The following is a 27,449-nucleotide window of genomic DNA, read 5'->3' on the forward strand; positions in this document are numbered from 1 at the left end:
TCCTTTAAAGTCTTAAATAAGTTAGCAGCAGCTGCTTTTATTGAACTGTGGAAATTGACTTATTGCTTTGAGAGATGTCTTTTTGAGAAAGACTAAATATATATCCATTCATTTTCTATACGGTGTGTCCCCAAAGTGAGCTGGTGTCGATCCCAGTTGATTTTAAATAGTACAGAATACATCACTGATCACCAGCCAATTGCAGGTAATAGCCAAACAACCATTCACAGTTACATTCATACCTATGGACTGGATCCAAAGTGGGTTTCCGATTGACTGTCTACTATTATGCTGATTTTTTCCTTGTGCAAGTAAAACTAGGCACCTTCAATTGCAGTTCAGTATCAGCTACAGTTTGCTACATTTCAACGTCGTATTCATAAGGGTTATTGTGCAAAAACAGCAAAAAACATGCCCATGCAAAAATACCCAGGAAGTTTTGCCCCTGAATGCAATCAGCCACACATGGCAAAGTATAAATGGTCTTTTTGTGCCAAGAACACCATGGCAGAAAAATGGCACTTAGAAGAGAAAATTGAAATTGTCCAAACGGGCGCTTGGGGGCCTGACCGAGGAGTTGCAAAGGTAACTAAAAAGTGCTGTTAATCATCACGAAAATGTACGCACACATTTCAACTCATGCCCAGATAAATCTCTGAAAATATCAAAATGATTGTGCATTCTCCTCATAAAGCGACATAAACATGTAGTGTAGTGTCATAAACTTTTCTATGTAGAGGAAAACGCTCAATGGTGATAAAATCCCAAATATTGGGATGATCGTTTTGATATTTACCGAGATTGATGACACAAGATGTGCTCATGTGTTTTGATTGCTTTGCTTTGAATATTGTGATAAAATTTTGTATTTTCTGTAATGCAATTAAAAAAACGAAAATGTCATACATTCTGGATTCATAATAAATCAACTGAAATATTTAATTTAATTTTTGTTTTTTTTAATCGCATTACAGAAAATAAAGAACTTAATCACAATATTCTAATTTTCTGAGACAGTCCTGTATATATATATATATATATATATATATATATATATATATATATATATATATATATATATATATATATATATATATATATATATATATATATATATATATATATATATATATCAAATATAGATTATCGTCCAGTGCGGCTTATATATCAACAAAACAGGATAGGGAATGCATTTACCATATTTTCCATACCATAAAGCGCTTTGGTTTAAAAAGGCGCAGACTCGATAGCAGGATCTATTTTGTCACAAAATTCATGAATTTGGTACTGAGAAATATATATATATATATATATATATATATATATATATATATATATATATATATGTGTGTGTGTGTGTGTGTATATATATATAATATTTGTATAATATATATATATACATATATATATATGTGTGTGTATATATATAATATATGTATAATACATATATACATACATATATATATTTTGGAACCGGAACCTCCCAACTGTGAGGTGGCATACAAGCCGCCACTCAACCGTTCTGAGATTAATATCTAACTCATAAAACAGTTTCCCATTTTCAGTTTGGCTTCTTGTCAAATTTTCTTAGAGATTTTGTTTTTCCTTCCCTGGTCTATACAAACAATAAGCAACTTGAGATAATCTATACAGAGTTGATTTTGCTATGAGGCCTCACGGGAAAAGAAGATACATCAGCAGCCCAGAATATTCTGAATGTGACACACTGACAGAAATTGAATGGTGTTTGACAGTTGAAAGCAGGATACCAGCAATGACTGAACGAGGCAACGGAGAAATGAGCGGGGAGGGAGTCTACCTTATAGGCGATGCGGGGTGGGCATTTCTTTCCCAAACCTAGAGGAGGGGACATGTCTCGTAGCATCTCGTACATATCACGATAAGTCATACGGCCACTTTCCGCAGAAAGCATAGGAGAAGGCCATGGAGGGAGGAATGGAGATTTCCCATGTGTGAGATGATACAGTCAAGAAGAAGGGATGGGGAAAGTTTCAACAAAAAACAAGAAAAATGACAAGGAGAGCGGGGAAGGGGAAAGAGAAAGGGACACAGAAATCCTTGTTAATAAGATTTCCAGGATATCATGATATGAAATCCTTGTTGGCGTTAAGGATTCAGGAATGGATCCCAAAGGCAAACGTTAAGGAGAAGTCTCTGGAGAACTACCTGGATGGAGGCATCCCTTGTGAAAAGTTGCGCATTTAGAAGTGAGAGTGCATTCAATGAATACTTTAATATTTAAAAAATGTGAGAGCTTGTTCTGAAAAGTGTATTCACATTAGTTACAATTGACGTGTTATTATTTTGGAAGACTTTCGCACAAAAAGATACTTGTTTACAAATGAGTGTCAATAGCAATAATTTTGCACTCTAAGGCATCGTTTATTTGAAAAGGCTCACATCCAGTTCGTACTATAAACGTGGAGTGATTTAATTAATTATACACAATGCGTATTCTTGCTGACCTTCGTGTGTATTCACATTTTGAGCTTCAAAGTTTAAATTGTGGTCAAGGTATTTCCCTCAAAGTCATCACACTGTTTGTAAGTCTTTCAAAAGCAAATACAAAATATCTTAAATGGCAGAACAGCGGCGGAGTATTCATTGAACGAGCCCTCTATCTCCTTATGCAAAAATACAATTGCAGTAACCAAAGTGAAAACAAAGCTCACAAAGCTCATACTAACTGTGCATTCATTTCTGTGTAAAAACAATATGTATTTTGACATCTTGTTTGGTGCCTTTTATATGAGCCTGACTTGTGGCGTTGTTTCTTAGACTTGCCGTGGTTAGCTGCATGCGGGTTAGTAAGGGATCAATGCATATTTGTATGCATGTGTGCCCATGTCGTTCTCTGGCATGTCAGGAAATGAAAACAGACATTGACAATCCAAATCATCACAGTCCCTTTGAAAACAAAAGGACTGTGAAGGAGAGCAAACCTTATAGGCCACCCTGTTGGGGCACTTCTTCCCCAGGCCCAAGGGGGGTGAGATAAAACGCAACAATTTGTACATATCTTGATAGCATATCCTTCCACTGAAAAAGATAAGACAGCAACGATGTTAGGTCACAGGCCATCTCATTTATCCGCTTGTTCAGACTTTCAATTTTCAAGAAAAATATATACTAAAGATGTACTTAATAAACTGAACATTTGTTTGCAATATTTCATTTGAATCCTGTTCATGCAAATTGCGCAATCTTTCAGCATAGGCTAATTTTATACTATGCTACCAGCAGCCATCGCAGCCCGTTTGACCTGAAGCGTGTAATTAGTTCGATTTAAATATTTGAGTAATCAAATTCAATTCTTGATTATTCAAGCCCTAAAAATGACATCGCCATCCAACAAAAAGCACCTCTTTCTTTTTCCAAGTATAAATGGACCGTCAAGATCTGTCAAGAATGTTTTGGGATGATATGTGGATGCTAAGCAGCTTTAGAGCATGTTTTTGTTTGCTCCCCTGCTGGGCCAGAGTTTGCTTGTGTGTTTACTCATGCGTCATTATATTAGGATTCTTTCAACACCTAATTCACAACAAAAATCTCATCTTCCGAAAAAAAAGCCCATTATTCACATACACACTGCAGTCTCCACAGTGCCCTCACGCACATACTATAAGCTTTATTTACACCATTTTTATTTTTGTTGATTTTGTTTGTATTGTCTCACTGGAGCGGGACTGCCGTGACAAATTTTTAGACGGTTTGGAAATCTCCACAGGCATCCACAGCAGTAATGGTTTGTCCCATATGCCCAACCCATTCCCCTGCATGCTCTCACAAACATGCCGTTTTGGCCTGAAACAGGGCTGCTATGGCCTCTGGGAACACACGGTGGATAGAAAAAAGTCTGTATAAATGCCAGTTTATTTGTGATGTCAAAATATCCACGATAAACAAAAAGTAATTTTATCTTTTTGAGCTGGGAAGTAAAAAAAAATCAAATTATGCAGTTGCAAAAGCGTGCACGCCCTCTTAAACCGATTGTGGCTTTGCTTGGAACGAAATAATCACATTGACACTCAAAAGGTTAAATCGGAGTCTGCACACACCTACAACCATTGAAAGTGAATTATTTTCTGCTTTTTAGCAGGAACCTCAGAGGTACAGTACGTATGTTCTGATACTAACTGCTATTGCAAATTATTAATAAATCCTTGTACATCATCTAACGTCTCTGCTCCAGTTGAATAAAAACAGACGCGAAGCACAATTCTGCCATCACCATTACGCCTTTGATGTTCTTTTGATGATGAGTGGTGTTGTGTTTGTCCTAAACATACCTACGGTGATAAGAGGGTGTGCACACTTTTGCAACTACAAATTTCAGTTGTAAAAGGAACAAAAGATGATTGAGTTTGGATATGTTACAGGTCATATTAATAGTGGAAAATGACTCACATTTGGTTTCATTTTTACAAGTCACTGATACCCGGCATTTTAGCAAAGATGTGTAGACTGTCATCTGTCATGTAAATGCTAGCCTTGGTTCGGGCATGTTTATATCAATGCTCAAAATCTTCACAAGTGTATTACACCCATTCAGGGGATATCACACATTTAGAGATGTGTAAATATTTAATATTAAAAAACCTTCTTAATTTTAGAATTGTAATTGTGCAATTTACTTATCCACATGATGCAAAAACATCAACATAAGGTCTCACTGACTGATTGTATAAGAATTTCACGTCTGTCAGAAGGTGGCTGTTTTATAGTTCACTTAACTGGGGTCCTGAATAGTAAACAAGCCTCCAATAAAATTTTATAGGAAATCTATTGAGCCATTGGTCGGATGATTCTTCTGTATACTAAAATAGTGAAACTGGGTTAGTGAAGATGAGAGAAAAACCTGTGCTGTCAAACTAGCTGGAAAATGTCTTCCCTTCAACACTACCGTAATTCTGTGACTAATATCCTTAGAGGCACTCGGTTTAGCAGAAAGGAGGGGACGTTGGTTGGATTTACATGCATGAGCTGTGCCGGCTGAGGGCTTGTCACCCTTCTCAGTTGGCACGGGGCTCAGACTGTCATTCACGCCGCTGCTGTTTCTAAGATGGGATTTTTTTTTGTCCACACTAAATGGCCTTAAATCATTGAGATGGAACACTGACACCCTCCTTCAGATGCTCTCTTGAAATTTAGCTTTACAATGGAGATCAACTGAAGAACCTACCATGCAGCTGGGTCATACTCTGCCCATACACGGATGAACTCATCAAGGTGATGAGGACCCAAGATGGAAGCATCCCTGGTCAGATACTCAAAGTTGTCCATGATGACAGCAACGAATAAGTTTAGCATCTAGTGATGGAAAAAACATTAACGGGAATAAACAACATCAGCAAACATAGATAGGTAAGCAATCAAATACAACAAGGGCCAAGATTACTAACCAAGAAGGAGCAGAGGAAAATGAAGGAGACAAAGTAGAAATAGGCAAAGTCACTTCCGCACTCTTTCCCTGTAGTTCCTGAGAGTTTGTCACATGACCGATTACTGAGACATGAAAGCATAATTTCATGCCACGCTTCACCAGTGGCACTCCTGCAAAATGCATAAAAAATACAAAACAAAGACACACAATGTGAACCCTGTGTAATATTATGATCATCATCATATCATATTAAGTGTCAAGGTGTGTTAACCTGAACAGAAGAGTTAAAGCCTGGAAAAAGGTCTGGAAGTTGTTGTGGTGATTTATTGCAGTCTCCTCGTTCAACTCAATGTTACCAAACACCTGGAATGGGAGAGAGTTGTCTCAAAAGTTGCTTTCAAAGAAAGTTTTCAAATTTGTGTTTAAACATTTGGATTAGGTTGGAGCGCTTCATTTTAGTAACTTTTAACACTAATGACACTTTTTGACGACAACATCATCTCAGATTAAAAGATGAGAGACTATTTTAGCGCAAAATAATAATGGCAATGGTTAACTATTTGTTTGAAGCACAATAAAAGGGCTGTTTATAATCTTTCCTTCTTTGGCTATAGCATACGTTGATGGTTAGAAAAACAAAACAAGTGTGAAGAGCTGAGTGACTCACACGCTGTCAATGCAGTAAAACAAATTTTATTTTAAATAATAAATAATATTTGACATGTAACACATTCATTGTACTGACAATGACAACAACAGTGAGAAATTCCGGCAACTATTATGACAGTGAATATTTGTGGGAGGTGAAAACTCATAGTCACATGTACACAATTTGAAAGATAATTCATCTGAAATGAAACAAAATCAATAAATATTGATAATGGAGTTAATATTTATCTGTCTCATTGTCAAAATACATTGGAAATAAAGCATCGTGAAGGTTTTTGTCGACCACCAGTATACAGCTTAATCTGTGAATTAAAACTTTTTCCATTGTTAATGTGACCTATTGCTCCTGAATTTTTGCTCATTAAGAGACTTAAAAAAAATTACATAATTTTTGTATAATTATATATAGTCTTATATAAGGGCAGCTCGGTGTGCACTGGTTAGCACGTCCGTCACACAGTTAGGAGAGTGCGGGTTCGATTACACCTCCAACCCTCCCTGTGTGGAGTTTGCATGTTCTCCCCGAGCCCGCGTGGGTTTCCTCCGGCCACTCACACATCCCGAAAAACATGCTTGATAGGCCGATTGAGCACTCCAAATTGCCCCTAGGTGTGAGTGCGTGTGCGGATGGTTGTTCGTCTCTGTGTGCCCTGTGATTGTCTGGCAACCGGTTCAGGGTGTCCCTGGCCTACTGCTCGATGACCGCTGGGATAGGCTCCAGCATGCCCGTGACCCCCGTGGGGACAGAACGGTACAGAAAATGGATGGATGGATATTCTTATATAATAATTATTATAGAATTCATTTTACATTGTTAGCGTCTAGCTTGCATGCAAAAACTCACCTGCATTCCGATGATGGCATAGATGAAGAAGAGCATTGCAATGAGCAGGCAAACATAAGGCAGGGCCTGGAAACATAAACTCGTGTAAGACTGTATTGTGCAGGCTAAATCATACATCTTCACATACAGTTCAGTGCAGGTTTCTGATTTCCTGTCTACATTCTACAGTTGGAGAGTCGGTCAAACATAAACCAAGTAATCATAGTATGCTGCAGTGGTTAAATTGAGATTTTATTTATTAAGGAAATCCATGCATGAATGAGTGAATGAATGAATGAATGAATGAAGGAACGAATAAGTAAATAAACAATAAATGAATAAATGATTAAACAAATAAACAAACAAACAAACAAACAAACAAACAAACAAACAAACAAATACATACATACATACATACATACATACATACATACATACATACATACATACATACATACATACATACATACATACATAAATAAATAAATAAATAAATAAATAAATAAATAAATAAATTCAAATTTGGTTATTTCTGTCTGACATTTAAACTAGTCTGATAACCATTAGTGTGGGGAAACTGTAAGAATGAGTAAGAATTTGAAAGGGTGATAAATATTACGTTCACGGTCCTGTATGTATCGGTCTTGTTTAGCAATCTAAACATTTAACCTTATCTGATGGATTGATTCTTCAAATATCAGTTCAAGAAGAAGGAAACATTTGGTATAATTAAATAGCCACCTTTTCAACCCTGCCGTTACTATCCATTTTCACTTTGCATAAAAGCTCTCACCAGTGACATTAAACCTGCTATAAATTCCCTCAGCTGTAGCCTGGCGTTTTGCATTTAACTTGACATACCCTCAGGGATTTAAAATGGAAAACCAGCATCAAGTGAAAATCCAGCTGCAGCCTTGTCAGAGCCACTTTGTGACTTTTTAAAGTAAACATAGTTTGCAGTGTGCCTCAACAACCTTTTTAGTCTTCTGTTTTGTTGATGCTTGGGTTGTTTATCTCTAAATAAATCACAGTAGGTATATGACAAATGTATGGACTTGCTTTCTTATCATTGGGAATAAATACTAGCTTCCATTATCTGCATTTTGAAAGTCAAAAAAATAACCCCATACAATCTGTTTTTCCACTGTGTATTTAAATATGCATGAGAACTGATTGTTTTTGATTGTTTCTGTCGGCTTTGTTTGCTCACCTTGAAGGACTGCACGAACGTCCACAACAAAATGCGAATGGTGTAGCCCTGCCGTAGCAGTTTGATGAGCCGGGCTGCTCTGAACAGCCTCAGGAAGCTCAGGTTAATCATCTTGTCCTGGAGGAGATGGATGGGAAGAGGAAAACGTTCAGAGCAAAACAACTTGAGGACAAAGCGTTTTCCTTTCATTTGCAAGGCGCGCATCCCTTCAAGCTACTGAGAATAAGACACAGTCAATAAACATGATTTTTTTTTTTAAACCAAAAGTACATATTAGAGGCACACAAAAAACAAGATCACATATGAGCTGATATACTAGGCGGGGTACACCCTGAACTAATCGTTAGCCAATCGTTTATAAACCTACAAATAACATAAATGCTTGGTATAAGCAGTATTGTTATTTTAAAAATTTAATACCCTGGTTGTTACAACAATTATAGCGACAACTACAATCCAGGGTAACCATGGAAACAACAGAAACACTATTCACCTCATCTCAACCGTGCGCCTCATTATTTCCATCGCAAAGGACAGTTTAGTATTTTTAGTACAATATAAAAGGTGCGAAGTATTCACCATGATGAATGAAAATGTCATTACAGTTCAACATTAACATTAGTGTACTTTTAGTGATGTATGTTGTCTCACCAAATACCAAAACATTTGACTTGGGTCATATATGATCATGATCAAGATTATCAAACATACTTTTGGGACATCAGACAAACTGTTTGCAGCTACGTATATCTTGTTTGAATATGATTTGGTAACTCTGAAAATAGCCATAACCTATTCATAAATATACATATTCATGTTTCTTAAAATATTCGTTATATTTTTCACTTTCATTTTCTTGTACCCTTTTCAACTTCCAAACTATGGAGGACCAAAACTGTCAAAAACAAACCAAAACAAAGAGATAAAAAGTAAAAATAAAAATGAGTATCAAAAATATATAAAATAGAAAAACGTAATTTAAAAAATATCTGGAAATGAAAATAACAACAAAATATTCAATACAAAATTAAACTACAAATAAATATGAATATATACGTATACGTACGTATATTGAACTAAATACAATACAACAATAAAAATACCATTAATACCATCGTTTATATTTGTTTTATTTGTTTTTATTTTCATTTTTATTTAAATTTTGGCAGCTCTGGTCCATACCAAAGTTTTTTCTTCTAACATAAAAAACGACTGCATTATAACATTAGATGGTGATTTTAGAATAATATAATAAAAATAATGAATTCAACAACTGCTCAACTTATATATATTATATAACATTGTAGACCCAAACACAACACCATTCACTTGAAGATCAAGCCTTAATTTTGCAGCATTATTTTTCTAAAGATAAAGCTGACTGATTACTTTCATCAAATTGCCATCCATCTTCTCTCAAATCTCAGCAATGCATCACAGTGAGGAAACACTTTTTTTCAGGAAAGAGAAAACAAACCACTGGGAAGGAAAAGAAGAAAGAATCCTCAGCTGACAAGAAAAGCCACTTACCGTCTGTGTCAGTTGTGACACGTGGGGGGAGCAGAGTGAAGGCACAGGCGCCAGGAAAGACATAGCAGATGATGGAAAGAGTGACAAGAGAAACAGAGAAAGGAGTGTGAGAGAAAAGAGACAGAGCACAAACCAACAATCACATGATGAGAAAGGCACACAAAGAAAGAAACTACATCTGCCACATAGAAAGCCACAGTAACCTGCCTCAGTCGTCCATTCGATCAATTTTTCCATTACTGGCATCAGTTATAATGCTCCTGTTTTTTTTTTTTTTTTTATTGAAAAATAATGACAAGCGATTTGAATACAGCAGTTGAATACTTACATTAGCGATTTTAATATCAATGGGTCCAAATGAACAATTAAAGGCCTGGATGATCCAAGTTATAGAAAACCATACCTTGATGAAGGGCTAAATTTTGATGATGCCATTTAATGTTGATAACTACATGATGGCTTTCATTAGCCAAGTACAAAAATTGCATATTGCACATCTTTCTGCTGTGGGTAAATTCATACTGCAGTTTCTAGACAGTGTACTCATGTTACCATTGAAGGATTGGTGATCCTGAGGGTGCAGCCCATGAGGTGCATGGCTTACCTTAATCTCTGTCACCAGGATGTCTGTGATGCTTCCCAGCACCGTTACAAAGTCAAACACATTCCAGGCTGCTTTCAAGTAATTCTAAAATACAAAGCAAACCACTTTTTTCAGTTCCTTACATTAGGAAATAGTCATATGTATACTGTTTGTTGCAGTTGCAGCGGAATCGGACTGCTCCCAATTCAAATCCTTATTAATCTTTTCTTAAAACGCATAACGTTTTGTTAAAGAGGTATTGAGATAAAAATAGTCACATTTTATATGCAGTGACTGGCATATGCTGTATAAAGGTAGAGTCTGGCGTCTTCGATACGGTTTCTAGAGGGAGAGGCTGAAAGCTGCAGGCAACAACAAAACAGGTGGAGGTAACTGGTGTGGAAATTAAGAAATTGGGTGCAAATTAATAAATGGACCTACGCTTGAGATGAAACACTGCATGCAGACCAGATGGCTCCATGTGGAAATGAAAATTAATGTCGCTTAGAATTCTTGCCTTCTTACCCGTACTTATTGGTATGAATACATTTTTGTCTTGAATTTGGGACCAAAACTCAGTATTTTGCGATAATGTTCCCCTTAGCAGCACTTTTGGACGGCTTCTTAATTTGCTTTGTTTTTTTAGGATTAACCACTAAAGAATGCAAATTGAAATGAGATGATTTAAGCATTCTCTGGGATTGTTTTAGAAAGGAAGGAAGGAAAGAAAGAAAGAAAGAAAGAAAGAAAGAAAGAAAGAAAGAAAGAAAGAAAGAAAGAAAAAAAGAAAGAAAGAAAGAAAGAAAGAAAGAAAGAAAGAAAGAAAATATGAGTGAGTGAGTGAGTGAGTGAGTGAGTGAGTGAGTGAGTGAGTGAGTGAGTGAGTGAGTGAGTGAGTGAGTGAGTGAGTGAGTGAGTGAGTGAGTGAGTGAGTGAGTGAGTGAGTGAGTGAGTGAGTGAGTGAGTGAGTGAGTGAGTGAGTGAGTGCAAAGGGGCTCATTCTCACCAGTGGACCAAAGGCAATAATCTTAAGGATGCACTCAAGAGTGAAGAGGGCAGTGAAGACGATGTTCAAGTATTTCAGCATGGACTCATATAGGTCGGGTGCTCCATAAAACTGAGAAAGAATGGCAAAAGGCACATAAATGGAAAGATTTTGAGCAACAACTAATGTGTTTATAATCTGCAACATTACAGTGCCCTGTGGTGCAATGGGTGAAGGTAGCACCCTCAATTTGAATTTAACTGCAGCAATCTGTCATATGAAGTTTGTGATGTATGTACTGCCTACTCTAAAATATATTTTCAAACGGTTCACTCATGGTCTCTTATCTCAGGGTTCCACAATATATGATGGGTCTGCGTACAAACATAACTTTAAGAATGGCACACTAGTCTACAACACTAGAAATATTCAACAAATACCCATACTAGGTAATGGTATCAGTGCCCATACCAGCCGTATTTCAAGGTATTGCTACATACGATGGCATCTGATACCAGAATTATCCAGACTCTAGTGGCCATTTTTGGATCAGAAACAATACATTAACTAGAAATTAGAAGAATAAATAATTGGTATAGGGATAGAAATTTCTATTTTAGGTATCTTAGGTATCTGTCTTATATTCTAGGTGGAGGTATCAAAAGTACTAGTGGAATCGGTACTTGGTATCGGTGTTGATGGCTCCTCATGAATTGAGCATTTTTCCTCATATTTGTCTGGAAAAAAAGTGGTATTGAACATCCCTTGCTATTTTTCAGTACAAAAAAAAAGAAGTAAAAATACCATATTTTGTCATGATTGGGTTGGAAATTTGAGGATTTCTGATACAGCTCTTTCACTGGTCACTGTTTTTAGGTGCAAATGAGCTGTTGCCATTGTGCATTGTTTATTATGTGACAAGTTTGGCAAATATGTTTTTTCAATTCATGTGATGTAACTTTTTCTGAGGAATACCTTCCTTCTATAACTTACCTTCATCATCAGCACGACAGTGTTGAGGGCAATTAAAGTCATGATAGCATATTCAAATGGAGGTGACACCACAAATTTCCACATCTTATACTGGAAGGATTGCTTGTTCTCAGGCATGTATCTTGTCAGCGGCTTGGCATTTATGGCAAAGTCAATGCAAGCCCTCTGGACATAAGAAAAATTGCTTACATCAAAATTATTTTCTAAGTGTGGTTATATAAAAAGGAATGAGACTACAAATGTTCTGTGATCACAAGCAAATAATGTAAAGAAAAAGAGCCTCAATCAAACAAAGTTCCTACCTCATTCTTTTCCAGGCTACACTCAGACATGGCTTTGTCTCCCTGCTCTTGAAAAGTGATGATAATCAAAGCCACAAATATGTTGACAAAGAAGAATGGGAACACTACAAAGTACACCACATAGAATATAGATGTCTCCATGCGAAAACCTGGGCTGGGACCCTGGTCCTCATAGGTGGCATCCACTGAATGCTTCAGCACTCTGAAAGTCAATAACATTTGTTCATAAACACCAATTATGTAGAAATACAGTGCATGCTGGAGAGCAGGGGTGTCAAACTAATTTTTTGTCGCAGGCCACATCGTAATCATAGTTTCCCTCGGAGGGCCGTTATGATTGTCAACGTCTTGTATATACGGTGTACACTACAAAACAAATTGATGAATAACGAGTTTGGAAATCAGAGACGAGTAAAAACTGTTCAAATCTTTAAAAAATACATATGGTAATAAAAATGGCAAGCAATATCTTTTTTTTTTAAAGTGAAGACAATTTGTAATTTTAGTAATGATACAAAGTCTAAGCAAAATTCATCTTCGCGGGACACAAAACATGATGTGGCGGGCCATATCTGGCCCCCGGTCCTTGAGTTTGACACATGCTGTGGAGCAAACGCTGAGTTATAATCTAAAAGGAAATATCAGATGTGTCCAGGTAATTGTTAATTAAGATACTGCATGTCACGAATGGAGATAACCGCTTACTGCTACTGACTTTCTGATTATGCAAATTGAGTGAGGCATAAGACAAATTACTAACAAAGCCTCACTGGGTTCTACTTTGGCTCTTGTTCATGAATGATGGTAATATGCAGCACGGATATGATGATTATCCCAACTTACAGAGGCCAGCCTTCTCCCGTGGAGACGGTGAATAGTGTTAAGAAAGCCCACAGGACGTTATCGTAGTGGAACTCGTATTTCTTCCACTCTCTAGGCTGAGCTTCCACGTCGCGTCCGCGTTCCACTTTGTCATAGTCCAGAAACTGACCCCTGAGGGAAATGGGAGAAGAAAGAGGCTCAATTGAAATTAAGAAAGACCAAAAAAATGTAACTTTAAATAAATAGCAGATAAGGATGAGATTATAGACCAAGCGTCGGGAACCTATGGCTCGCGAGCCAGATATGGCTCTTTTGATGACATTAAAAAGAATACATTCGTACGCTCAAAAAATCGTTGGTCTTAATTAAAATACATGCATTTAATTGTATCCAGCCTATGTTTTTTGTTTTTTTAATGGGATGGCTCTCACGGGAAATTATTTGTAAAAAATGGGCATGTATGGCTCTGTCCGCCAAAAATTTTCCCGACCCCTGTTATAGACGCTCGATTAGAGTCAGCCTTTTATTGGCTGGGGTAAAAGGGACCACTGCTTTGGCGAAATATTATTTTATTTTGTATCGAAGGAGGATAAACCTATAGAGGCTATTTCTTTGCATCTGTATGTCTATTTCTGAAATCTCAGCTACATTTGACATAATTTGGATGGGTAAATGATTCAAATCAAGGTAAAATAATTAATCCATTTTATTTTTAAAAATGTTACAATTATTTTCCATTTCCAAATAGTAATACCGCCACGGACCACTAGAGGGCCGCAGACCACCGGTTGACAATCAGTGGTTTAAAATACTATAAATGGTGTACCTGCAGTCTTTCTCTAGACCCTTGGACTCATCAGTGCAGTAGAAAAATTTGCCTTTAAAAAGCTGCACAGCGATAACAGCAAAGATGAACATGAAGAGGATGTATACGATGAGGATGTTGAGAACATTCTTCAGAGAATTCACAACACAGTCGAACACAGCCTGGAAAAATAAACAACGCAAATGTCAGTAATGAGGAAGCTGCCGTACAAATAGTCCATCAAAATTTGTCCTCAGAGTTTTGCTAAGATTGTGTTGGGTGTTTTGTGAGGGGGATTAATTGCTCTGTGTATACATTGTGACGTCTGTGCCCATAAATATTCTCATGCATGGTTGATCACGATAATTTTTTTTACATAGTGTGCCAAGTACTATGCTCCTCTCTCCTAATAGCCTGTCTATCATTCTCTCATCGAAGAAATCACGTTAGCATTCCAAATTCCATTTCGCTCAGCCACGCTTCTTTTGTTACTCTATTGAGCTTATATCTTCTGCATGAAAAAAATCCTTTTAGTATTCAAGCACCAGGGTGACACTATCATATCCTTTTAATCAAGACACTCCGCACAGAAGCCACAGAAAATATTTATGTGGCTCATACCATGAATCTATCCTGAGTTGGATATGTATGATACTGGGGGGGGGACACGCACATCAACACGTCTACCGGATATAAGCATGGCGTTGCCACTTCCTGCCATTAGTCTTGTCCTCAATGAGCTTGATGAGTCATAATTGGATTACTATACCTTTAGTTTGGGCAGACGTTTAATGGTTTTGAGTGGCCGCAAGACTCGGAGGACCCTCAGGGACTTAATGGTGTTGATGTCTTTGCCTTTTGTCCCTCTGTGGAGATTGACATGACAGTAAATTTGTGAAATGTTGAATAACGCATTGTCATTAAACCCTTTAACCTTTCAAAATGCCTCCTTTGTCCGTTCAAGAGTGGCTGACTGCAGTACATGAGAGAAAAACTCCACACAAAGTGAAATACCTGTTTATGATCTGTTAGTAGTAAAATACAGTTACATGAGGTTTGCTAAATGTTATTCTACAGCAACCACAGAAAAGTCTACAGGAACAGTGCAAAGTATATTTGATGGTAAAAAAAATCACAATTTTGATACGTTATGTCATGCTTCATGTAGTGTTTTGTTAATATTTCAAAATATTGTGTTCACGGAACTCACTGCTTGCTAACTAATACATAGTTTTACGTGATTATACATTTGTACCACTTCCCCAGTCAAGAATGAGTTATGTAATATTATTTACACTCCAATTGTATTATTAACAACTTCAACAAGGTTTCTGTAGAATAACATAAATGTTGAGAAACAAACAAAAAAATACTACAGTATATCAGCAAAGAATCAACCTCTTGTCGAGGTAAAGACTTCTTTGCAGGAACCACTATCATGAGTCTTTGGCTAACACTGCACCTTTAATGTAGTTCTACTGAGGAGGAGTTGTGTATGCTTGTATTCTTAGATTGTGTACATCACTCACTAAAAGACCGATGTTGGCGAAGGACAGGGGGCGAGAGCAAGGTTTAATTAAAAATGTACTTATTGTGCCTGATGGAACTGCTCTCTTGTCTCAATTGTCAAATGAGACAAAGCTGGAATATTGACTGAAGTGTGATTACAGTTGTGATTTACAAGTGAAATTGTCACTTAAGTTTTCTAAACATGTCTTTATTTTGTTGATATTTTTAAACTTGCTTTCTCAGGTACAGAGCAGTTCACTCCTTATCATGCTGTAATGCTAAAATCTTTAAAGCTGTCCTAATATTCCTCATCCTTAATGTACTGATACATCCATTCATTTGGAATGGATGCCAGTCAATCCATTCACACTCACAGCTACACAGATTATCTGACTCCAACTACACGGTATTATGTAAAGTCCTTAACAAACTGCCTTGGGTATACCAACACTTAGATCACAGGTGTCAAACTCAAGGCCTGGGGGTGCCAGATACAGCCCGCCACATCATTTTATGTGGCCCGCGAAGACAAATTGTGCATCAAATTTGTGTGTCATTACTAGAATTGTAAATTGTCTTCACTTTTAATAATATCTTTTTATTTAAATATTTGACCAGCTTTTACTCGTCTGATTTAAAATCGGGTTATTTGTCAGTTTGTTTTGTAGCTTTTGCTGTATATAATATGAGGTGCTCATACATTTATTTGGGTTGACAGTCATAATGGCCCTCCGAAAGAAGCTATGACTACAATGCGGCCCGTGAAAAAAATGAATTGGACACCTCTGGCTTAGATAGTAGTCATTTCAGATATTTTCATTTGAAACAGTGACCATACGGCACAATGTAAACTCCTTATGGATCTGCCAAACCACTTTTTGTACTGACGTTGTTCTATCACATAGAATAAATCCTTATCATACATAGTAACTGACATAAAAGCACTTCCTGTAATTATCCATTAGCATAATATCATTCACGACAGCATGTCGAGCTGAGGTGCAAGACGTTGCAGAATCCGTATTATGGATCTTGTTGGAAGTTGTTGAAAACGATGCATTAGCATGTGAGCTTTTGTATAAGAATGTATAATGTATGTATGTATGTATAAGAATGTGATCCACCATACTCGTGACCCCATTTTTGTTTGATCATGTCTATTACTCGTGACCCTACTTATGTGTGATCCCCACATGCTAGATGCCTTTGACATCTTTTCAGAAAGATGTGCTCTGAGCGTTAAAAATGGGATTTCTGCCTCAATTACCGTATTTTCTGGACTATAAGTCGTAGTGTGAAATCATTAACACATATCATTTCACATGTTTTTTTCACACTAAACCGCAAGAGGACGCTCTAAGCCTGTGGAATAATTGGAACTCCAACTGACAATGAGTCAGACATAAGCGACGTAGAAGAGGAAGCGCCGCATCTTCTACTTCTGGGGTTAACTGAGTTGTTTATAAGTGACACAGAGGATAAAAATGTTGGATGTAATGATTTAGAGTGACACGGACGGTTGGATAAGTTTGTTATTTATGCTATAGTTATTTGAATAACTCTTAATGTGTTACGTCAGGCAAGTTCTTAGTTCCTTGTTTATGTAACGTTAGCATACCGTACCGTTCCATACTGTGCCTATTCTATTTTTATTTTAAATCGCCTTTCAAGATGACATGTCTGTTTATGGTGTTGGATTTCATGAAATAAATTTCCCCCTAAATGCGACCTATACGCTTATATATGTCTTTGTTTCCTTTGTTATGCATTTTATGGCTGGTGCGATTCATATTCCAGATTGATTTATAGTCTGGAAAATACGGTATTAGATGACATAGAATGGAATCACCTCTATTGCCGCATTTGATGATTTGATGATTCTCATGCTGTACACAATAGTTTATTGCAGGAATGGAAAGATAACTCTTTTGAAAGTTTTGAAAGGCGGCTTGCTTTGACTAATGCTGCAACATATAATCCATTTCTGAGGTATTTAGACAAAGTTAAATCCAATTTGTATGCTCACCTAGAGGATCATACTGTGCCAATATTTGTGATCATTCCAAAATAGTCATTATTCAATTAATTAATGTAATTAATTCATTAACTACGCAACTACGCATTAATTACGCAACGTGTGAAATCATACACTTTCTTGCAGTCTTTTTATAATTTGGTTCACACTTAAGAAACTTGAGGCTGCAAAGTAGCCTAATTTCTTTTCATAAAAACAGATAACAGGACATTCTATTGTTTTGAGTTTGAAACAAGGGGTCATTTTTTCCCACTATTGATTTAAAATGTCATAATTTCCTTAATTCTTGACACATTGATAACATTTAAACACCACTTCCTTTTTTCCCCAAGCACTTTTTGGTGACATCGGGTCTTGATGATTTACAAAAATGTCACATACCTTTTTTAAAGAATTAATGCTGTTACTAGATGAAAAGTGAAACATTGACCTACCTACCCTGAACTAAACAGAGTAGAGTAGAATAGAAAGCTTTCATTGTTATTGTATGGTGAGTATACAACACATTAGGGTAATTAAACACACGTAAAACACAAAGACTAATAAAGTAGTAATGGTGAGCAAATACTACAGGTTGGATCAATGTGCTCGCAGCCTCGAACGTGACAAGAATTTTGTGATAGGACACCGACTGGAGCCAAGCAGCACAAACTGGAGTGAGAGATACAGCTTCAACTGCCGCCAACTGTTCTACTAGTTTTGCTGGTGAAATTATCCCAGCCAATAATAAATTTCCATCTCCTTTGTAGTTCTGGGTCATAGTGGGCGACATGCTGCAATATTGGCACGAAGAGCTATCTACCTGTCTTTACAAATGAAAAAGGTTTTATGCTATTCTGAATTGAAAATTTGAACGTACCAATAATACAACCCTTAGGTTATCACAACCAGTCATGGCGTTCCAGTAGCTTTTAACATATTGACAGCAGAATTGTTATGGCACCCAATAGTCCCACTTGAAAAAAAAAAAATGTGTTGCCATGTGTATACCTCAAAAGCCTCCTTGAGTTTCACAATAATCCTATCAACAACTCTACGATAACGCTCAAAGATGAGAGTGGTGACCTTGATCTACATGTTGTAACACGTGGTCCAAAGGTACCGTAGGCTCAAAGAAAGGGAGATTTATGGTTCCATCACTGGTCCCTCAGTTACAGTCTCAAAAAAATGACATGCACTGCTCATGCTCACATTACTCAACTACCCAGGCATGCACGCTGAAAAGGTAATGCCAGCTCTTAATTGTTATTGAAGGACCTTAACACACGAAGATGGCAACACAGTCTCCTAATAGCTTTCAGCAGGTCAGCAGTGTTTGAGTAAATAATCTAGGCTCCAGGTATTTAAAGTACACATCCTCTTAAGCCTGAGTTGACATACTCAGGTACGCTTTAATGCCTCATTCTGTAAAATGGTAACTAGGTTTAATCTTCTCTGGTCATGTCTTTATTATCATTATTGAAATTTAGGATATTTGACGACACGTTTTTTCCAGACTGACACCAGTGTGAGCATTCACAATTGTGAGTAGACAGCAGTATCATCACTGGGTACAGATATCGATCATAGTTTTAATTAACACAATGACCGATCATGATAGAAATAGACTTTTCTCTTCTTTCTGAAACGATGTTTTGGCAATGTGTCAAAATGCTGCAGTGCAGCGCCAACTACTGGCATGGAGGACATACTCAATGTTGGACGTTTTTAATTATGCAGTGTATTTGTGGCTGGTATCAGCAGCATTCGGGAGTAACTGATGCATTGAAACTAGGCCGGTATCAGCCCGATACGATACCTCATGATATCTGTTGATACCTGCTGAGTGACGCTCAGTCACAGTTCAATCCAACATATTAACTGCATGTTGACCTTCTGAAAGCTAGGAGAAGGAGCTCCCAATATTGTCTTCTTATCCTGATGTTCAAATATTGGGACAGGAGCTATTGTTATTCTACAAGGGAAGAGGGACACATGGTCATTTGCCAAACACCTTGGGATGGAGGCCAAAGAACAACAACGACAAAAGAAGACCTGAAGAGAAGCATTATTTGCTTCACATGTAGGAAAGAAGGGAAAGGAGTGTGGACAGGCAAAAAGTAGATAAGGACTATTCCCACCTGGCCACGCTTTGTTGCGATCTGATGAAAAAAAAGCAATGATAAGCAGACAAACACACACAATGAATTAACACCCAAACCCCTAAAGTGCCAAAAACCAAATGTAGAGCAAATGATTGTAACAAAATACAATGCATAAAAACTATGAAAAGCGATAACCATGTTGTGAAAGTATAGCAGTGGCTATTTAAATGGACATCGTATAGCAGGTTTAAAAAGGACAACAGATGAGAAGTAAAGTGAATGAAAAGGAGTTTTCACATTCTTGTATGATTCAAATAAAATGGTGACAAAGGGTTAAGATGATGACCCCAGCAACTTAATTAAAGGACTCACTCACACACACACACACACACACACGCACACACACACACTTGCACGCACGCACGCACGCACGCACGCACGCACGCACGCACGCACGCACGCACGCACACACACACACACACACACACATCTTTTTATACACTTACCTATATGTTCTCTACAACATGGCTGAAAACAGGTCGGAAGAATTAATTCCATCGAACCCCTACCGCACGTTGCCTATTCTCTTTCTGTTCTCCTCATGAATATGCTTCATTTAGCCAAATAGGTTGACATAAACATGGCTAAAGGATTACAGACTTCTTCTAGTCTTGATGATGGTTATTGAGTAGTACAGCTCAGAAACATCATTATAGTAAGTCTTGCAATAAACTATAACCGCCATGAATATAAGTTGTGGTAAATGATGATGAACAGTGACCAAAATGATTGAAAGAAGTGGGGAGGCTCGTTGACGGGTTTATGAAGAGGAAATGTTTGCGTCTGATAACCTGCATGAGTGAATTAGAGACTTACTAATGGTACTAGTATCTGAGGGCAGGCCCGTGCATTAGTGGTCACAGAGATACTGACAAAACTTTCAAATTTCACTTACTACAGATTTGCATTTTTATGAAAATGCATGGTTTGATTATTTTGTATGCTAAATTCAGCACTCATCCTTTGCATCTACATTAATGCTTATGCTCTTATAATAGCTGCAGCTTTTAAAATGTTTGTCTCAGTCAGCAACAATAGGTCATAGCTGCCAACATAATCAGATAAAAAGAAACAGGTAAATTGATTTTTCTTATAATACAAACACACACGCATGTGCCAGTATCTCTGGTTGTTACTGATATGAGTTAGACAGAAACATTCATTCAGCTGTGAGGTTGCAGAAGATAAATTGATTAAATCTGCAGATGATGGGCAGGAAGGAAAACAGAAGATCCAAATAGGACAGACAAGCACAGACTGAAAGACTGAAAGTTCAGGCATTACCCCATTAGGCTCCTGAAAGCAATCCAAGGCAGAAACCGAGGATAGAAGGAAAAAAATGTGGAAAAAAAGGGGACAAATACACAATAATCAACAACATGTAAAAGACAGAGAAGTATCAATTTATAACTTGAAAAAGAGGAGAAAGCCAAGTGACAGAAAACAGAAAGAGATCTCACTGTGAGTGTAAAGAATTTTTGGACAGAGCCCATGTGAAAACAATGGCAGATGTGAAAAAACTGACAGAAAAGAGTTCAAGAGAATAGGAAATACATTTTGGACTTTTAAGACGCAAATGGCAGGTCCGTATGAGCTTCAGGGGTATCATTGACTCTGTTTTCAAGGCCACACAATTATTTTGAGAGATGTTAGAAATGCAGGCAAATCCAAACACAAATTCCAATTACGTTGGGACGTTGTGTAAAACATAAAAAAACATACACTTATTTTAGAATACAATTTCAATGTATGTTCAAATTAATACACAAAAAAGTCAAAATGTTCAATGGTCATGTACTTTATTGGATTGTTTTGAAACTATTGTCTCATTTTGAACTTAATTCCTGCAACAAAGTGGTTGGATGAGTTCACATTTCAAATTGTTTTTGGAAAACATGGAGGTTGTGTCCTCCGAGCCAAAGAGGAAAAAAGCATCCAGATTTTTCTGAATGCAAAGCTCAACAGTCAGCAGCTATACAGGTGTGTTCGTGCCCATATACACAATCCCAACTACATTGGAATTTAGGTTTATATTTGACTACAAAAAATAAATCAGAGTGATGCATATCTAATTTGGGTGGATTGGAATATACATACCTTGGTGCCTTACCTTCAAATAGCTATTGCATTATAATCTATCACCACAGTAGCAAATGTAATGCTCGCAAACATTCAATACTTAGATTGAAAAAAGAAGCTTGTTCTATCGCTCACAAACAATGAATTCGTTTTTTTCCGTTATAAATGCTAGTTTGCACATATGTAACAAAACTGACTATATAGAGATAGATTTTAAAACACTGCACGTGTACTTTATTTGCATGTCACAGGTAGATGCTAATTTTTATTTATGTTATCTTAAATAAGAATATAATGTTCAAGATTATTTCGACATAAAAATGACATAATTCTAATTTCCAGTTAATTTCACTTCTTTCATGTGACTTGTCAGGGCTGACAAGTTGACACCATGTTATCAAATAAATTGATGGCAGCACTGATGTCGGACAATTTTTGCCAACTTTTCATATGCTTATATATGAAAATCATTGTTAGAACATTAAAATTGACAACTTACGAGCAGGCGAATGCCACAAGAGCGCCACTGACCACAATGAAGTCGAGAATGTTCCATAAATCGCGAAAATAGGACCCAGGGTGGAGGAGCAGTCCCAAGTCAATCATCTTGAGAAAAAAAACAATAATATTAGAAGAAGAAGGAAAAAAAAAAAAGACAATTATTCAGTTATTTTGTTTGATTCTCAGCATAATAAAACTTCCTGTAATTCTTTTTTGGCATATATTTTACCTTAATCACCATCTCAAATGTAAACACTCCAGTGAATACATAATCCAGATACTTGAGCACCTGCAAAACAATCAAGCGTTCGAAAAGATGTTGTAAAATGAAATTGTGAAATTTGTGAACGCATAGATGATTGCACTCTCCTCAACCAGAAGCCACTCGTCCCAAAACCCGCAAATAAGACAAAAAGCACACATGAATGTTATATCAAAATCATGCTGACCCATTGCAGAATATTATTTGGGGTTGCCAGTCTGTCAAAGTGAAAAACACCAGATCACACATCTTTGCACATTTTTGTTTTAAATCATGCAAGCTTGTGTGAACTTCCAAGCTATGTATTATTTTTGGATCTGTGATAAAATAATAAATAATGAACATGGCGTTCTAAATCTAATTTAAAAAGTTGGTCAATATGCTTCTGTCAGATCCTGATATTCACAATCTAACTCACATTGTTACGCGGTGCATTGGATTGCACAGGATCCTCAGCTGCCAAGGCGATGCTGCTCATGGTAATGACCATCAGGATGCACATTTCAAAGTAGCGCAGGTTGACCACGTAGTGACACAGCCGCCGTACCCTGTGACAGCACCCGCACGGAATTGTCAGAGAGCATACAATGAAGAGACAGCTCATGTTCAAGTGGCATGCCTCCCAAACAAGCCATGAACAATAAGTGTTTCCCTCGCAGTCAAAATGACTCATTTGGTTTGTCATGAGCCGATATAAAACAACTTGAGATGCAGCATCAGCCACACAGAGGAATTTTTTTTTACAAACTTTAAGGAAATTACCGTATTTTCCGCACTATAAGGCGCACCTAAAAACCTCCAATTTTCTCAAAAGTCGACCATATGCCTTATAATCAGGTGCGCCTTATATATGGACCAATATTGAGCCACTACAGCAGGCGTGTCCAAAGTCCGGCCCGTGGGCCAAATGTATATAACTGATATATGGACAAAGTTTTCAAATGGGCCATTCATTGAAGGTGCACCTTATAATTCGGTGCGCCTTATATATGGACAAAGTTTTAAAACGGGCCATTAATTGAAGGTGTGCCTTATAATCCGGTGCGCCTTATAGTGCGGAAAATACGGTAGGTGTTCCAATGCAATTGTTGTGCTTTCACACCCTGTCAACAATCACAAAACAGTTCCTTAGGTACACTTGAACAATTTAAGACCTCTTCTTTCTTTTACAACTCTCAATTGGTTAAATAGGAAACACTGGAAAACGCAATAATCAGGAGGTAATAAACAAAAATCCAATGGGACTTATTACTGAATGACTTACGGGTTTGTTTGTCCAAAAATGAACATGGAACTATAGGGGAGGATTTGCCGGGGCTTATTGACAGCATCGTCTTCTTCCAGAGCTTTCTTCTCCTCGCTGACTCCAAAGTTGCCGCACTCAATATTGTTCACTAGTGTGAAAAAATATTGCATATTATGGCTCAAAGGGAACACAACTGAAAGAGAGACTATATGACTGTACAGTTTTAATTGTTGTTATGATTCGGAAAAGGTGAATTGATTTTCAGCCAAGGAAACAAAGCAGGCTTAGCCACTGTTTACTTCCTCGTCCTGAAATTACTGTTAATTTCCATGACGAAAATACTAAGACTCCAGTTGAAAAGCGTGCATAATGTGATGTGATGAAGGCTCTGCTCACTGGGAATAATGGTTGTCTCTCCAGGTGGGGCAGTTATGGTGACAGGGATGTGAATTGTGTTGCTGTTAAGGCCGGCCTGGCTGGCTCTTGTGGAGTTCTTTTGGTTATCAGCGTCCTCTTGCTTGTCTCCAATACTGAGAGGACTAGTGGCGAGAACCTCCTCCTCACCATCAGACAGCATCTCCCTGAGGAAAGAGATCAGGTGTTTCATAGCGCTTCAACATATTTTTTCGTCAAATGAGATCCAATATCTTTAGGGGATTGACCACAATTGTTCTCCAAAGGCAAACAGATTCACCAAAATGATAAAATACCCATGAATGAATTGTATTGATTTTGTATTGCTATAAATCACATGACATGCAGTGGGGCAAAAAGTATTTAGTCACCCACCAATCGTATAAGTTCTCCCACTTGAAAGATGAGAGATGTCTATATACACCATAGGAACACAAAATGAAAGGAAAAAATCCAATTGGTGGCTGACTAAATACTTTTTTGTCCCACTGTAATATTTGGGGATTCATAAATTACATTTCACATGAATCATAAAGCCGTCATGGACACATTTTGCATCCGTACTGGGAGTCTTACGTACGTACCTATGACTTTTCTTGCACTTTTTGCTTTCGTCTCCATCCAGAGTCGACTGCGCTCTGACCATTCGAGAGCAACGTCCTTTTTTCTCTCCGTTACCTTCCCCTCCCCTTCCCCGGCCTCTGCGCTCTCCATGGGCACCGTTCGCTAATGTCCCATTTCCCTCTTTCGCTGTACGGTGTGAGTGGTGGTGGCGATGCCCTCTCTCTTGCCCTCCTCCTCGTGCATCAGAGATCTCCTCTTCCGGGGATCCCGTGTGATGATGCCGCCTGCGTCGCTGCCCCTCATCCCGACTGTGGCTACTCTCCCCTCTCCTCTCCTTAGTCTGTGCGCCATTGCTATTGTGATCTTTGCTCCGGCTGTGATGAATGTGATGCCTCGTCGCACGACCATCACATCCATCCCTGCCCTCGCCGTTCCTGTCCCGTTGGCGATGGTGCTTCCTGGTGTGCGAATGGAAGTTGTCGCCTGTACTGTCTTGCTCTCCCTCTTCAGGTGGCCTGTTAGTAAGGTCGCTGTTCCTGGACTCTACCACAAGGGGTCTATCCAGGTGAGTCATCATGTCAGGATGGAGATGGAGAACAGAGGACAGTCGTAGACGTTCCTCTGGGTCGAGTTCATTAAACAAAGCCTCGTTGCTAGCTCTTATGTTGTGTCTCCTCAGTTGGTTGGTCCTCTGCTCCCACACTGACATGGTTTTGGCTGTTCGTTGCTGTTCCTTACTAGACACACACACACACACACACAAAATCCCACATGGAGATGTCACAATTAACGCTGTGTTATTTCAGATGTCTTTCCTTGACTATGTTTTTAAAAACATGGCGTTTGAACATATTTTGGCACCTACAGTTCACACACGGACAGGCCAACTCTAGCATTGATGTTAAATTCATCATTTCCAATATCAACAGCTACTTGTTTAGCCCCTATAGACTCAAAGTTACTAAGATGTCACAAAATGATGAGTGGTGAAGAGCACAAATGTCCATCATGGCAGCTTTCATTGACCATGCTTATGTAATATTAGTGATGGGAAGAAGAAGTTTCAAATTTGATTCATGAAACAGTTGTAGTTTTTGACTCCTCAAGATGGCACTGATGGTTTAAAGAAAGACGTTTAAAACATGTCAGTGTACTTTCAGCCCATTGTCGAACAGTGCCGTCGAGAGTAGCCAAAAAATTACAACTGGTTCATGAAGTAAATCTGAAGCTTCATTTTCCCATCACTATGAAACGTAAATAAGGGTTCTGTTAAAACATTTAGGCTTTGCAGAAAATACATGAAACCAAAATACAGTGAAATCAGATCATAATCACCCAAACTACAATACAGAATATATGTCTGCATGCACCCAGGATGCCATAGTCATGAACAAATGTCTATTTATACCAAAGACTTCCATTTTCACCAGCAATTTAGGCGATCCCTCAATCTTTAGCAAACAACATGTGCTCGATAACATTTGTGATAGCACCCTCTCTTAGACATTCTTCATGCCGAGATAGATCCACAACCTAGTATAATAATCAATCAAGCTCTATTTATCAAGCACTTTTCATACATGATATATAATGATGCACAGAAAATGTAATTTACTGGCTAAGGGTCAAATGTAATAAAGTGTAAGTATTTCACATTTTTACGAGTTGAAAGTGAAAACAATTCCCTTTACTTATGCTGCGAATTGGGTTGGTTAGAAACATTTGCGACTATTTCTCCCTGTCGCCTTTCATGTAAGACGATGTTCACACACTTAAATGGAAATAAAGTTATCACCTGTAACAAGGACTGTTTTGAGTTATATCAATAAATATACATCCCTACTCACATTCCTATCATTAAGGTAAGTGTAAGAGATCTTTAACTGTTCCAGTTAAGTCTTTCCAATTCAAAGAAACACATTCATTCTTGCTTCGACAAACAGTTAGACACAAGAATTAAAATAGAATACAGTATATCCACTATTAATGTGAAATATACCAGGCCCCAGCAATCTTTAAACCATCCAGAAAAAAAAGGTACATGGTTGCTGCAAGTGTTGCCTTTGCTGTGATAAAGTACCCTAAAAATTACATTCAACAGATCCCGTTCTTAAGAAAAATGGCTATTTGCTATTGCAGTGTTTCTTCAAGATTAGAGACTGATTACTGCGTTTATTGTTAACTTGATTGAATATGCTCATAAACATATGGAATGTCGCCAACGGGACTTCAGTAAAAACGATATGTTTTATAGTGTTTGCTGCCTTAGTAACGAGTCTACTGTGTTTACTACAAAATGTTCATGAGCAACAGAACGATACTAAAGTGTTCTGAGGGAATGCCAAACTCTTCTTATCTAGCGTTGTAACGTTTTGGATTATAAAACCATATCGTATCCTGTCAACCTCTGCAGACATGGCATGCCTGTATCCAACATGTATGGCAACCGTGAATGAAGACACAAATGGGTAAAATTTGTGCTTTTTATGTTTTCTTATTTCCATCTAACCCCCGACAAATCAATGCTTACTGTGTTTATATGATTTATTTACATGGTAGTTTATTGGTT

The 27,449-nt window shown here is 37.6% G+C and overlaps 1 protein-coding gene across 1 annotated transcript in view; it reads right to left on the reverse strand.

Moving 5' to 3' along the window:
- Positions 1–27,449, reverse strand: part of cacna1bb (calcium voltage-gated channel subunit alpha1 Bb) — a 120,539-nt gene that overhangs the window by 17,498 nt on the left and 75,592 nt on the right. The window contains exons 22-40 of the mRNA XM_088392772.1: positions 24,901–25,617; positions 24,299–24,483; positions 23,921–24,050; positions 23,075–23,204; positions 22,624–22,683; positions 22,393–22,499; positions 14,896–14,992; positions 14,148–14,308; positions 13,343–13,492; positions 12,500–12,701; positions 12,198–12,362; positions 11,226–11,336; positions 10,241–10,324; positions 8,107–8,223; positions 6,918–6,983; positions 5,676–5,767; positions 5,424–5,574; positions 5,204–5,331; positions 1,820–1,916 (exon numbers count right to left, since the gene is read on the reverse strand). Coding sequence (XP_088248898.1) covers positions 1,820–1,916; positions 5,204–5,331; positions 5,424–5,574; positions 5,676–5,767; positions 6,918–6,983; positions 8,107–8,223; positions 10,241–10,324; positions 11,226–11,336; positions 12,198–12,362; positions 12,500–12,701; positions 13,343–13,492; positions 14,148–14,308; positions 14,896–14,992; positions 22,393–22,499; positions 22,624–22,683; positions 23,075–23,204; positions 23,921–24,050; positions 24,299–24,483; positions 24,901–25,617 — 2,950 coding nt within the window. The remainder of the gene's footprint in view (positions 1–1,819; positions 1,917–5,203; positions 5,332–5,423; positions 5,575–5,675; positions 5,768–6,917; positions 6,984–8,106; positions 8,224–10,240; positions 10,325–11,225; positions 11,337–12,197; positions 12,363–12,499; positions 12,702–13,342; positions 13,493–14,147; positions 14,309–14,895; positions 14,993–22,392; positions 22,500–22,623; positions 22,684–23,074; positions 23,205–23,920; positions 24,051–24,298; positions 24,484–24,900; positions 25,618–27,449) is intronic.

This window comes from Syngnathus floridae, chromosome 12 (assembly GCF_059516105.1).
Source record: "Syngnathus floridae isolate MCC-2025c chromosome 12, RoL_Sflo_1.0, whole genome shotgun sequence".
Classification (NCBI taxonomy): Eukaryota; Metazoa; Chordata; class Actinopteri; order Syngnathiformes; family Syngnathidae; genus Syngnathus; species Syngnathus floridae.